At 38.8% G+C, this 15,635-nt stretch overlaps 1 protein-coding gene across 1 annotated transcript in view; it reads right to left on the reverse strand.

Moving 5' to 3' along the window:
- LOC140714829 (sulfotransferase 2B1-like) overlaps positions 1-15,635 on the reverse strand; it is a 31,014-nt gene continuing 15,379 nt past the window's right edge. Inside the window, exons 4-6 of the mRNA XM_073026468.1 lie at positions 15,218-15,312; positions 12,243-12,423; positions 1-1,017 (exon numbers count right to left, since the gene is read on the reverse strand). Of these exons, the coding sequence (XP_072882569.1) occupies positions 908-1,017; positions 12,243-12,423; positions 15,218-15,312 (386 nt within the window). The 3' untranslated portion in view covers positions 1-907. The remainder of the gene's footprint in view (positions 1,018-12,242; positions 12,424-15,217; positions 15,313-15,635) is intronic.

Raw genomic sequence — 15,635 nt, forward strand, 5'->3', positions numbered from 1 at the left:
TTCATTTTGAATGTCCTTTAATTGAAAAGCATATTCTTACCTGCCTGTAATATAAAATATGTTTCTGTTGTTTTCAGCCATAGAAATTGTACCTGTTGATTTGACCACAGCATCTGCTGTGTACTTTGTGTTTAATAGAAATTACATGTTTTGATAAAACCGTAAATATGTCATTAATAATACTGATTTAAAATTTTAAAGCTGAAATTAGAAGTACATTTTTGACCAGTAGATATTTATCATAGTGTGGCGACCCACTTCCTAGCACACTCGAACAGGCTCACAAATAGCCAGCGCGCCGGCACAAAGGCCAGGTCTGCTTCACCAACAAAGGGAAAAGCCTGCGGGGGTTTGTGAGTACGTGCCCCCTACAGCATCCGCGCCCGGGGAGGGCAGGATGAGGGAGGCTTTAAAGCAAGGCTGTGAAGTTCGAATAAAATCTTCTTTAACTGCAGTTTACCGACTCCGTGTCGTTATTTTAGCGCTGCGTGTAGCACACCGCTACAATAGTACTGTTTCAAATTATTAAATCTGTTCTGTACCTTACAATATTTAACTTCTGCACTTTATTTATGTGTAATCCATCCATAGATTTTATCCTTACTTTCCTAAGTTATTGTGCACCATGCTTTACACCCCGGTTCGGAGAAACATTGTCTCATTTGATTGTATACATGTATATAGTTAAATGACAATAAACTTGACTTGAAATATAGGCAAAGGTTTCAATAGCATGTCTGTTGTATAGATAATCATTTGGGAGACATTGCATCCTTACAGAAAGAATGGGAAGCATGATTGAAACATTACAATTCTTTGCAAAGTGAATAAGGTTTAGTGGTAGCAAGAAAAACTGAGTAAATATTTTATGAAGTCTACAGTTAGTTCATTATCAATTCTTGTGCCTTCAGTCCTTGTAGTATGGAAAATCCAATCCTTTCATTCTTTCGGCAAACACTGAATTAAAATGTTCAGTCTGGGCTTCGGTAAAATGGTTCTTCCAGTCTCCAACAATACCTGTAACAAGAGCAATTTAATTTACTAAAGAACCACCAGGCTCAGGGACAGCTTCCACCCAAATGGATAAAATGAAGTCTTGTCCTCACAACATACCTCATTATGATCTTGCACCTTATTGTCTACCTGCTGTGCATTCTCTGTAACTGTAACGGTTTATTCTGTATTCTGTTGTAATGAATTAATCTGTGTGATTGGTATGCAAGACAAGTTCTTCCACTGGACAATAGTAAATCAATTCACCATTTTGAAAAAAACTAATGGAATACTGAAAGACATTGTGACCTTTCACGCCCAAAATTCAATTAATGAAGAAAGACACACAAAATGCAGGTCACGCAGCATCTCTGGAGAGGGATAAAGAGTTGACACTTTGGGCCAAGACCCTACATCAGGATTGTGTTTAATTAGTGATGTAACTGTCTAATGTAGAAAACATTCAGATAAGGTTCACAGAGCCTTCCCACAAATGATAGTCAAATATTATCTACAGAATTATGGGAAAATATATTGCAGTCTTCTTACACAAAATGGTACTTTGTGATCTTTTACTTGTAGTTTGAGAGGGCACATTTTAATGAAAAGCTTTGTATTCATTATTATTATGTGCTGTGTCAATCATGGCCCCACGATCATGGCTGTTCTTGGCAAATTTTTCTACGGAAGTGGTTTGCCATTGCCTTCTTCTGGGCAGTGTCTTTACAAGACGGGTGTCCCCAGTCATTATCAATACTCTTCAGAGATTGTCTGCCTGGTGACAGTGGTCACATATCCAGGACTTGTGATATACACCGACTGCTCCCATGGTTTCACGTGACCCTGACTGAGGTTGGGGGGGGGGATGCTCAGCGGATGTTACACCTTGCCCAAGGGTGTCCTGCAAGCTAGTGGAGGGAAGGATCACCCTACACCTCCTGTAGTAGAGATGTATCTCCACCCCACCACTTTGCATTAGTGTCAATTTAACACTCGGTAAGGCAGTCTGGAGTGGAAGAAGGGCCCAGAACCTTCAAACTCATAATAACAAGAACCAGGAGCAAAAGTACGCCATCTGGCCTATGAACCTACTCTCCCACTCAAAAAGATCGTGGCTGATCTAGCCGTGGACTCAGCTCCACCTACCTGACTTTTCCCTAGAACCCTTAATTCCCTGCTATGCAAGAATCTAACTAACTACTGTATGTCTTAAATATTACAGATTCTGCAAATGCCCTTCAGTCCCCCAGTCTACATCAGGTCTCACCAATGTGGAGTAGGCCACACTGGGAACACCAGATACAGTAGATGATACAGTTGTGTTTGAAATATCTTTAATAAGGTAGCCTCTACTGCTTCCCTGGGCAGAGAACTCCACAGGTTCACAACTTTCTAGGAAAACCATCTGCAAGAACGTAATGGCTGAGTGAAGACCAAGATTTCTCTTTCTTCCCCCAAATTTCTTTATCAAAAATTTTGTGACTAGTGCTGTCCGTTTGGCTCAAGTAAAACCACAGCAAATTATAAAGGTCTGCTCATGAGAAGATTACAGAAAAGATTAAGATTATTTGTCATGAGTACATCAAAACATTGAAACATCCAATTAAATGTATCATTTGCAGCAAATCAGATCAGGGAGGATGTGCTGGGGGAAGCCCGCGAGTGCCACCATGCTTCTGGCATGCCCACGACTCACTAACCCTAACCCGTACAGTAAGTCTTTGGAATGTGGGAGGAAACCCACACGGTTACAGAGTCAATGTACAAACCCCGTACAAGCAGCTGCAACAATTGAATCCTGACCTTACAGCTAGCTCTGTAAAGTGTTCCATTAACCGCTATTCTAAAGTGTCACATAAGTGACAAGCTGGAATCTTACTGGGTTAGGGGCTAGCCCCTCCTGTCAGTGCTGACTCCTGTGTTGGCTCAGTGCTTCCCTCCTGTGTTTGCTCCATGTTGCCCACCATGCTGCCCTCCTGCATTTGCTCAGGGGAAGAACAAGCTGGACCTGGACAATCTACAGTCATGCCACTCAAGGACTTGGGCCTGATTACATTTTTTCCTCTGTGACTGCATATTTTTCTGAAATTGTGACCATATGTGCTATTTGCAGTGTGCTGTCTGATTTTGGTGCTGTGTTATTGCACTTTGGTCCCAGAGGAACGCTGCTCTGTTTGGCTGTATTCATGTGTGACAGTTAAACTTGAACTTGAACTTGAAATTTAGAGTGGCTGCAAAAAAAGGCAATCGAGCAACCAAGGGGGGGGGCGTCACGTGATGACGTAGGGTCGAGACGCTGGGAATCCAGCTCCCTCGTAAAAAGTAATGAAATAGGGTTTAAATGAAGAAGAGTTAACAAATATCTACTAGAAACTATTTATAAGTAACTCAGGATTATCTTTTGATATGGCTCCTAAACCAAAACAGAAGAAAGCTACTACTTCGAAGACTGCGCAAATCAGCGGGGAAAAAGGCCTAACCGTCTCAGCAAAGCCTCGGACTCAAGTTGGATCTCCTCCCGGCGAAGTGCATGGCACTTCTGATGATGCGGGACAGGAAGTTGCAGCAATGTCGGCGGTCTCTAAGAAGAAACGGCAAGAACAATGCATGCGCGAAAGTATGCATGAACAGATATTAACAAAACTACAAATCCCAACTACGGCTGGAAGTGAATCGGAAGTGGTATCAGACTCTTTGGGAAATTCAGAGGAAGAAGAAGAGGAAAAGAAGGAAGAGATTAAAGGAGACATAAAAGATATCCTCATATATATTATGAATGAATTAAAAGATATATGAAGGATGCAGAATAAACTCAATAATGTGGTGGAAAAACAAAAGAAGATGGATAATAAAGTTAAAGAGATGGAAGTAAAAGTGGAAGAAAACACTGAAAGAATAGATAAGATAGAAGACAATAATCTTGCCTGGACAATAGAAAGAAAACGGATGTTGGAAAAAATAGATGCGCTTGAAAACTCTAGTAGACGAAATAATATCAAAATTGTTGGTCTTATGGAAGGTACAGAGGGAGAAAATTCAATAAAATTCTTTCAAGAATGGATTCCGAAAATGTTGGAAATGAAAGAAGGAAGCCAAGTAATTGAAATTGAAAGAGCACACAGAGGTTTAAGACCAAGACCTCAACAAGATCAAAATCCAAGATCAATTTTGATAAAATGCTTAAGGTACCAAGATAAAGAAATGATCTTGAAGGCAGCTATTCAAGGTGCTAAAAAGAGAAATGGGCCATTGATAATAGAAGGGAAAAGAGTTTTTTTTTATCCAGACATAAGTTACGATCTTCTGAAGAGGTGGAAGGAATTTAATCCAGTGAAAAAATCTTTATGGGAAAAGGGCTATAAATTTTTATTGAGCTATCCAGCAAAATTGATAATTTTCCTGGATAACGAAGAAAGAAGATTTTTCGTTGACTACCGGAAAGCGGAGGAATTTCGCTGATGTCCACAAAGAAGTAAAGAATTATAGAAATGAAGTGGACTAATGATGAAGACTGAAACAAGGTTGGACTTGACGGACATTTATAAAAAAAAAGTTGAGGAGTATTAATTGGGAGTAGAGACATTAATTATTTTCTTTTTTTTTCTTCACTAATATATTTTCTTTTTTTTTGCAGGGGAGCTGGAAGAGCTCCTGATCAATGGCTGCGAGTTTCACATGTACAATCATGGCGATTGCCATGACCCGTAAAATGGGGGGGGGGGGGGTAATGTTGTGTTCTTTTTATTCGCAACATTAGTGGGGGGGTACTTTGTTTTTTTTTCCTTATATATTAGTTACCTTTCTTCTATTTTTCTTCTTTTTTTGCCTGGATGGTTGGGGAGAAACTCATAGCAACATGGAGAATTTTAAAGAGTTCCCAAGGTATTATGAATGATTAATTTACTTAATTTTTTAAGTTTTAATGTTAATGGAATTAATGGACATGTGAAAAGAAAAAGAGTTTTAACATATATTAAGAAAATGAAAGGAGATATAGCTTTTTTACAAGAAACACATTTAACAGAAACAGAACATAAGAAATTAAAGAGGGATTGGGTTGGAAATGTCATTGCAGCTTCATTTAATTCAAAATCGAGAGGAGTTGCAATTTTGGTTAATAAATCTTTACCAATTAAAATACAAAATGTAATAATTGATTCTGGGGGGAGATATGTGATTATACATTGTCAAATTTTTTCAGAATTATGGACTTTTATGAACATTTATGCACCAAATGAAAATGATGCAAAATTCATACAAGAAGTTTTTTTGAACTTGGCTGATGCACATGATAAAATATTAATAGGTGGAGATTTTAATTTTTGTTTAGATCCAGTTTTGGATAGGTCAACTAAAATTGCTACAAAATCAAAAGTAATAAAACTAACTTTATCATTAATGAAAGATTTAAATCTGATTGATATATGGAGGAAAATTAATCCAAGAGAAAGAGATTATTCATTTTATTCAAATAGACATAAAACTTACTCAAGGATTGATTTTTTTTATTATCAAAAAATATTCACGATAGGGTGAAAAGTGTGGAATATAAAGCAAGAATACTGTCAGATCATTCCCCCTTGATAATGACAATGATAATGATGGATAAGGAGGAATCAACTTATAGATGGAGATTTAATTCAATTTTATTAAAACATCAAGATTTTTGTGATTTTATGAAAAAACAGATTCAATTTTTTTTGGATACAAATTTACATTCAGTTGAGAATAAAATTGTATTATGGGAAGTGATGAAAGCATATTTAAGGGGTCAGATTATAAGTTATACATCTAAAATTAAGAAGGAATACATGGCAGAAATAGATCAATTGGAAAAAATATCATAAAGTTAGAAAAAGAATCTCAAAGATATATGACAGAAGAAAAACGAAGACAACTTGTTAATAAAAAACTACAATATAATACACTCCAGACATATCGTACAGAAAAAGTAATTATGAGAACTAAACAGAAATATTACGAATTAGGTGAAAGATCACATAAAATTCTTGCTTGGCAGTTGAAAACAGAACAGGCTTCTAAAACAATAAATGCAATTAGAACAAGTGTAAATAAGGTTACTTATAAACCTTTAGAAATTAATGAAACTTTAAAAAATTTTTATACTGAACTATATCAATCAGAATCACAAAATAAGATTGCTGAGATAGATAAATTTTTATCACAAATAACCCTTCCAAAATTAAATTTGGAAGAACAGAAAGGATTAGATATGCCCTGTACATTAAAAGAGGTTGAAGAAGCTTTAGGATCACTTCAGAGTAATAAATCCCCAGGAGAAGATGGTTTTCCTCCTGAATTTTATAAAAAATTTAAAGATTTATTAATTCCTCCTTTTATGGAATTAATATACCAAGTGGAAAGAATGCATAAACTCCCACAATCTTTTTTAACAGCGATCATAACTGTATTGCCAAAAAAAGATAGAGATCCTTTAAAACCAACATCATATAGGCCTATTTCTTTGTTGAATACAGATTATAAAATAATAGCAAAAATTTTATCTAATAGAATATCTAAATATTTACCAAAATTAATACATATGGATCAAACAGGTTTTATTAAAAACAGACAATCAATGGATAATATAACCCGGTTACTTAGTATAATTCATTTGCACAAAAAAGAGAGGAAATGAGTGTGGCAGTTGCTTTGGATGCAGAAAAAGCATTTGATAGATTGGAATGGGATTTTTTATTTAAGGTATTGGAAAAATATGAGTTAGGAAAATCTTTTATACAATGGATTAAAACCTTAAATACTAATCCTCAAACTAAAGTAGTTACAAATGGTCAGATTTCAACACCATTTTGCTTAACGAGATCAACTAGACAAGGCTGCCCATTATCACCTGCTTTATTTGTATTGGCAATAGAACCATTAGCTGAATTAATTAGAACAGATTCAGACATTGGGGGCTTTAGAGTTAATCAAGAAGAATATAAGATTAATTTATTTGCTGCTGATGTTTTGATTTATTTAACAAACCCATTGCAATCTTTGCAAAGATTATCTTTTAGATTGGAAGAATATGGGAAAGTATCAGGGTATAAAGTAAATTGGGATAAAAGTGAAATTTTACCCCTTACCAAAGGAAATTATAATCAATGTCGATTAGTAACTCAATTTCGATGGTCAATAAATGGGATAAAATATTTAGGTATTAGAGTTGATAATGATGTTAAAAAATTATATAAACAAAATTATTTGCCATTATTAAAAAAAAAGAGGATCTTGATAAATGGATGATGTTACCAATAACATTAATAGGTAGAGTTAATGCTGTAAAAGTGAATGTATTTCCTAGATTGCAATATTTATTTCAAACTTTACCAATACAATTACCTCAGAAGTTTTTTCAAGAACTGAATAAATATGTAAGGAAATTTCTTTGGAAAGGAAAGATGTCAAGAATATCATTGGAAAAATTGACATGTAAATTTGATTTAGGAGGGTTACAACTTCCAAATTTTAAGAATTATTATAAAGCAAATCAACTTAGATTTATTGTGTCTTTTTTTGATGAAGAAAAACCGGCATGGATTAGAATAGAATTAGATAAGATAGGAGAAAATATACCAGAAGATTTTATATATAAATGGGAATCCAAATGGATACGGGAAAAAAAAGAATCTCCTATATTAAGACACTTGATTGATTTATGGAATAAGGTAAATATGGACGATGAGATAAAGAAATCTTTATTAGCAAAAAGAACTTCAATTCAAAATAGGCTTATTCCTTTTACAATGGATAATACACTTTTACATAATTGGTTCCAAAAGGGGATTAAATATATAGGTGATTGTTTTGAAGGAGGTATATTGATGTTGTTTGATCAATTAAAAAATAAATATAAAATATCAAATAACACTCTTTTCTGTTATTTTCAATTAAAGGCTTATTTACGAGAAAAGCTGGGTCAAACAATGTTGATGCCAAAATCTAGTGAAATAGAAATATTAATTCAAAAAGGAAAAATTAAAAAATTTACATCTTGTATGTATAATTTGATTCAAAAACAGACAATTAAATCAGGAATTCATAAATCAAGACAAAAATGGGAATCTGATTTGAATGTTAAAATTGATGGAAAAAACTGGTCAAGATTATGTTCTGATAGTATGAGAAATACAATAAATGTTCGACTTAGATTAGTACAATATAATTTTTTACATCAATTATATATAACACCACAGAAAATAAATAGATTAAATTCAAATATGTCTGACCAATGTTTTCGATGTAATCAAGAAATTGGTACTTTTTTACATTCTACTTGGTCTTGTTTTAAAATTCAACCATTTTGGATAAATTTAAGACTTTTATTGGAACAAATTACTGGAGTACAAATCCCACATAGTCCAGTATTATTTTTATTAGGAGACATTGAAGGGACAATACCGAAACTTAAATTGAATAAGTATCAGAAAAAATTTATAAAAATTGCATTGGCAGTAGCCAAAAAAGTTATCGCAGTTACTTGGAAATCTGATTTATATTTAACTATGGATCATTGGAATAATGAAATACATAGTTGTATTCCACTTGAAAAAATTACATACAATCTAAGAAATGAATATGATATATTTTTTGAAAATTTGGCTCCCATACCTACAAAAGATAGGATTAAATACATAGGTCCTTTGAAGATAAAATTATAAAGTAATTGGGGAAAGTAAAAATAAATATTAAAATTATTCTGAACTCCATGGAGCATGTGGGGATCCTCTGATATCCAGGCAATCTTTCTCTCTTTTTTTTCTTTCTTTAGATAAGGGTTAAGTGGGGGAGGGGGGAGGGTTAATATTATTTTTCTCACTATTTTATCATCACATTTATTCTTGGTCATTTTCTAAAATTTAATAAATAAATAAATATTTTAAAACACCGAGCAACCAAATCGCACACACGAAATGGTGGAGGAACTCAGCAACCGGGCAGCATCTAGGAAAAGAGTACAGTCCTATTTCGTCCAGCATTTTGTGTGTGTTGCTTGGATTTCCAGCATTTGCAGATTTTTTTCTTGTTTGTGAGCAACCAAATCATCCTTGTCCAACAGAATTAAAATACACAACAAAATAAGCCAACGAAATCAAATATATATATATATATATAGATAGATATAAAAACACAGGAGGTTCTGCAGATGCTGGAAATCCTGAGCAACACATACAAAATGCTGTAGGAACTCATCAGGTCAGGCAGCATCTATGGAAATGAATGAACAGTCAACATTTCTGGCTGAGATCCTTCTTCAGGACTTGTTTATAATTTGCAGGAAGGGGGAGATACCGGGGATGGGGGGGGGGGGGGGGGCGGGGGGAAGAAGGGAGCCCTGTGACGGGATCCAGACGCAAGGAAACCAAGGAAAGAATCCTTTCCACTTTAGCCAAGAACCAATGGTTGGAACCTGGAGTCTGCGTGTCCACTAGGAAGTCGAAGGCCTGTCCTGGTGTTGGTGGACTGTGGTGGGTGGAAGGGAGGGAGAAAGGGGGCTGGTTTTACTGTTGTTGTTTTGTTGCCTGTTGTGCTCAGTATTGTTCTGCTAAGCATTGTGGGTATGCGATGTTGGTACCAGAATATGTGGCAGCACTTGTGGGTTGCCCCAGCACACCCTTAGGATGTGTTGGTTGTTAATTAATTAATCAATTTATTTATTTATATTTACACACAGTAATTGCTATTTTTTCAATGTAGATGAAAAGCCACACTCACGTATTTTACTTTGTGAGATTCCAATTCTGTGAGAACAAGGAATGACTAGAGAGTGAAAATGGTTTTTAATTTAATTTTTTTTAACTTATTGAGGTACAGCATGGAATCGGTCCTTCCGGCACTTTGAGCCATGCTGCCCAGCAGTCCCCCAATTTAACTCTAGTCTAATCACCGGACAATCTACAAAGACCAATTAACCTACCAACCGGTACGTTTTTGGAATGTCGGAGGAAACTGGAGCACCCAGAGGAAACCCATGTGGTCACGGGGAGAACATACAAACTCCTTACAGGCAGCAGCAGGAATTGAACCTGGGTCGCTGGTACTCTAAAGCATTGTGCTAGTCACTACGCTACAGTCAGAGGAAACTAGGATGGGAGAACTCACTTTTCTTCTCAGCATGACTATTTATTTGTTATCTGCACGTAGAGTGTTTGATACTTTTCGCTGTATGTTTCCAGAAGACACAGGAGCAGAATTAGGCCTTCTGGCCCATCGAGTCTGCTTCACCTTTCTACTACAGCTGATTTATTATCCCTCTGAACCCCATTCTCCTGCCTTGTCCCCGTAACCTTTGATGCTCAGATTAATCAAGAAACCATCAGCCTCCGCTTTAAATACACTCAATGACTTGACCTCCACAGCTGTCTGCGGCAATAAATTCCACACATTCACTCCTCTCTGGCTAAATAAATTCCTCCTTATCTCTGTTCTAAAGATATATCCTTGTATACTGAAGTTGTGTCCTAGACTCCCCCGCTACGGGAAACATCTTTCCACATCCAGACCTTTCAATATTCGATAGGTTTTGATGGGATCCCTCTTCATTCCTCTACGCTTTTTACTGACTACAGTTCTGCCCTCAACGCCATACTCCCCAACAAGCTGACCATTAAACTACACAATCTGGGACTGAATGCATCAATTTGCAGCTGGGTTCTGGACTTTCTTACCAATTGCACCTAGACAGTCAGACTAAGCAAAACACATCAACGTCCCTGACCCTGAACACCAGTGCATTGCAGGGATGGGCACTGAGCCCACTCTCTTCACCCATGACTGGGGCTCTGCCTTTGCCACCGACTCCATCATCAAGTTTGCAGACGACACCACAGTGACTGGACTAATCACAAATAAACAGCAGACAGCGAGGAGGTGCAGAAACTGTGAATAGTGTAATGACCATAACCTTTCACTCAACATTAACAAGACAAAGAAATGATTATCGATTTCTGGAAATCAAGAAGGTATGAACAAGCCCCACTGCTCATACACGGTGAAGCAGTGAAAAGGGTCCCAGCTTTAGTTGTTTGGGGTGAACATCATAGAGGAGCTCTCTCGGACCACCAACACCCCCTCGGTAGGAGGGAAGTGCCTATACGACCTTAGGAATTTAAAGAGAGCAAATCTGCCCCAAGGTTGCTGTACACCTTTACCGATATGTAATTGAGAGCACACTGACCTGACCTACTGCACGACAGTATGGTACACCACCTGCAACAAGGTCAACCACAAAGCACTTCAACAAGTGATCAGCAATGCATGGAGCATCACTGAGACACAACTAGCAGATATGGATACAATCTACAACTCACCGCATCCAAATCGCGACTCACCCTACACCTGTTTAATCTCCTACCACCGGCAGGGAAAGCAGACACGTCCCCTCATGGACTTCCTGACTGAAAAACGGCTTTATCCTCCGGGCTGTCGTACAACTGAACAATGCCCCATTTTAGAGTTGTAACTTAGGAGTCACTATAAATATCTCGGATGTTATTGGAAATGTAGTCAATGTGTTTTTAGTAATTGAACTGCTGGTATGCTGTTTTGAACTGAATGGAGTAGCACTGTAATCTTGTCATTCTCAGCAATGTCAACAAACTTCCAACTAACTAAACTCCAGAAAGTGTGGGCCCAGAGCCATCAAACGCTCCTCATATGTTAACCCCTTCGTTCCCAGGATCATTCTCATGAATCTCCTCTGGACCCTCTCCAGTGCCAACACGCCTTTCCTTAGATGGTCTAGTATTACTTCCTGTGAGAGGATCAGAACCTAGTGTAGGGTTCGGAGGCTTGAATGCCGCAGTGATCCAGAGAGCTATATTGACTGGAGTCAGGGCCTTGTGCTTAGGCTCTTGATAGGGTCACCCATGCCAAACAGGTCAAAGGGTAGAGGCCAGACTAAGAGTGGCCACTGGTCCTCCAGGTTTGGGGGTTAAACTAGGGGCTAACAAGCCTGAGTGGTCAAACATCACTTACGGAAACAGCAATGAAGAATCCTTCTACATCTGAGTGCAATGGTATTCCTGAGACTCCACCCGGAACTTGCCTGACTGACAGTCGTGAAAACCGAGAGGAAGCTACTGACATGACAAAGGAAGCCCAGAACACCACCAGAGAGGGAGGGACTTCATTGCTGCCCTAAATGCCAGTGGGTTAACGGGCAGCAAGTAAGCTGGTATTATTTTGTTGTACAAGTGATAAAATAGAATGAATCTGAACCTTACCTTTTCTTAAGAAGTTGTCTTTCTCTTGATTGATGATGTCTGAGGGTACGAAGCTGTAGTTCGACATGTTGTTCTGCTTCATTTTGTTGAACTTGGTTTGGTTTGCAATCGTGTCAATCACGTCGCTGCTCAGCTGCTTCCCCAGAAATTCTCCAACTTTTGCCAAAGTATTCAGTGTGTCCTGAAAGAGTTCACCCCACCTTTTAATAATATGACACCTCATTGGGCATATTTAAAGCAGGGGTTGATAGGTTCTTGAGTCAAAGATTATTGGGAGAAGGCAGGAGAATGGGGGAGTAGACCTGATGGGCCGAATGGCCTAATTCTGCCTGTCTTATGGTCACATCATGCATTAGCTGTCAATGCAAGCATTTCATTTCATACAATAATTAGATATTCTGCTAAATAAGATTAAAGATTAGCTTTGTTTGTCATATGTCATTGAAACATAAGTGAAGTGTGTCATTTGCATCAAAATCAAATCGAAGATTCAAAACTTCAAGTAAGTCAGCGAAGATTGTGCTGGCGACAGCCAGTAAGTGTTCCAGCATCAACATAACCTACCCACAACTCACTAAGCCTAACCCTTTGGAATGTGGGAGGACGCCCACATGATCACAGAGAGAATGTACTAACTCCTTACAGGCATTGGTGGGAATTGAACCCCAATTGGTGATTACTGATTCTGTAAAGAGACGTGCTAACCACTGCACCGTGACACCCACTAACATCTGGAAAGAGAATGCCTCACTGACCAGGAGGGACAGGAGATGATGGAAATCTGCAGCAGCACAGGATAACGAGCTGGGGGAAGGGGTGGAGAAGGGCTGGATGTAGAAAGTGTTCGCACCCTCTTCTGTTAGAACATCACTTTAACCCCCTTGCTGCAAGTTTCACTAGTCCAAGTTTACTTGTCATTCAGCCATGCATGAATACCAGCAAACAAGACAGCGTTACTCTGAGGCCAAAGGACAAAACACCATACCAACAGCACAAGACACATATGGCACGTGTAAAATAGCAGTAAACATACAGTCACACAAAAAAAATAGCCCAGGTTTCTGAGTCCATGAGTGTTGTCGGCAAGAGCAAGCCTGCAGCAGTTTGCAGTCAAACGCAGTCCAGCTTGTCTTTGACCGAGCGAACCCTGGAGAGCAGCGCTGACGTCAGCATGGACGCCCTGTCACACCGCCTCTGATGCCTCTCTCCTGGGTGTCTGCAAACAAGTGGCAACATGGCATGAGGCCTAGTCCTTCCTACAATGGAGGCCACACAGCTCCCCTGCCATCTATTTCACTGATAAATCAGACCCGCAGCATTCCACATTACCAATGTCCGACAGGGTCCTGCGATCACGAGAAAGACAACTCAGACAATCAGTCACTGTTAGACTGCACGTTGCCTCCCCCCCCCCCGACTCCAATGCCTCCCTGTAGCAGACAGCAACACGGTCTACACCAAGTCCAGCTTCTCCGCCAATGAGCAACTTGCTGATGAGGTAGACCTACAATACTCGAAGTTCTTTGTGTCAAGCAGGGTCTTTTGATCATAGAAAAGGCATTCACTGTTGGTGGCTGGTAAAAAGACTCTTACTAGGAAATGGTTATCACAGGAGAGCCCAACTTTAAATACATGGATGGAAATTACAATGGACATTTACAAAATGGAGAAGATAACAGCATTTGTTAATCATAAACTGGAACAATTTGATTCATACTGGGAAAAATGGTTTATCTACATAATGCCTCATAGGCCTGATTTTATTCTCACGAATCGATGAATCTGTTGTAAAAAAAAAGATCACTCCCTACTTGTACATAGTTCTTTCCTTTTGCTTGTTTTTTCTTTCCACTCTTTTCTATAAGTGTATACCCCAGATAAATACTTTGTGGAGATTTTGTGATATATATGATTATATGATATATATGTACAATGTCTGAAATACATCTTATGGAAATGTTTGTTTGATGAACTTCAATAAAAAAAATAAATTACAAAAAAAAGTAAAGGCATTTACAAGAGACAGTAAGAACTTTGGTTGTCCCTGTAGAGGGCGCTGTTTCTGAGCATGCAGCCATCTCTTTGGATCTGACTGGACATAGGAGAGTTCTGAAGGGCCATGGGCCGAGTGCAGGGGATGGGACTAGCTCACCGGGCAACGCAGCGGGCATGGAGAAAGCAGACCAAAGGGGCTGCTTTCATTACAACATCACAGCACTACCTCCGACCCTTCAGTGCACGTGTTGTACGAACCTTTTAACCTATTCTAGGATCAATCTCCAACATAACCCTCCAATTTTCTATCATCCATGGGCACAAGATTTTCTTAAATGTCCCTAATGTATCTGCCTCTACCACCACCCCCTGGCAGTGCGTTCCACACACTCATCACTCTCTGTGTAAAAATAACTTGAATCTGACATTCCCCCGATACTCTCATCCAATCTCCTCAAAATTATGCCCCCTTATATTAGCCATTTCCACCCTAAAACAGTCTGACCTTCCCCTCAATCTATGCAGCTTATTGCCCTGAAGCATTTTTGTACTGTGTGGCCCTCTAACTCCAATGATAATGACACTACCTTCGGGACGGAGATACAGGAACATCAGGATTACGACCGCCTGACTGGGAAACGGCTTCTTCCCTCAGACAGCGAGCTGCTTACTGTTTACCTGTGCTGTGCACTCCCAATTGTATCTTAGTAACTTATTTGTGATAGTATTTTGTTTTATGTGCTGAGTGCAGTATATGTATGGTGGGTGCACTGTGGTCCAGAGGAATGTTTCCTTTGGTTGCATATATGTGCAGTCAAATGACAATAAACCTGGACTTGAATTTGATCACTTGGTCTTGCATATGCTGCACGCTGCTGTGTGGGGCTCATGTGGACACGGGGTTAAGAAGTCACCCTCACTGAATGAAAATGAATGTTTGGATGCTCCCTTCTTCCTGCTCAGAAAAACAATATATTTACCTGCTTCATTTCTTCATAGGTCAGAAACAAGAAGTTCTCCTGATCTTTTTCTGGCCACCAGCTTTTAATGTGGTCAAACCAGGAACCATATAATACTACAAGAGACAAAGCAAATGTTACTTCACAAACAAGAGAAGATCTGCCATGCTGGAAATCCGAGCAACACACACAAAATGCTGGAGGACCTCAGCAGGCCAGGCAGCATCTATGGAAAAGTGTCCAGTTGACATTTCGGGCCAAGACCCCTCGGCAGTAGTGGAGAAGAAAAAGCTGAGGGGTGGGGGGGGAGGGGGAGAGAGAAACAGCAAGTGAAAGGTGAAACCTGGAGGGGGAGGGGATGAAATAAAGAGCTGGGAAGATGATTGGTGAAGAAGACAGAAGGCCATGGAAGAAAGTAAAGGGGGAGGAGCACCAGAGG

Source organism: Hemitrygon akajei, chromosome 22 (assembly GCF_048418815.1).
Source record: "Hemitrygon akajei chromosome 22, sHemAka1.3, whole genome shotgun sequence".
Lineage (NCBI taxonomy): Eukaryota > Metazoa > Chordata > Chondrichthyes > Myliobatiformes > Dasyatidae > Hemitrygon > Hemitrygon akajei.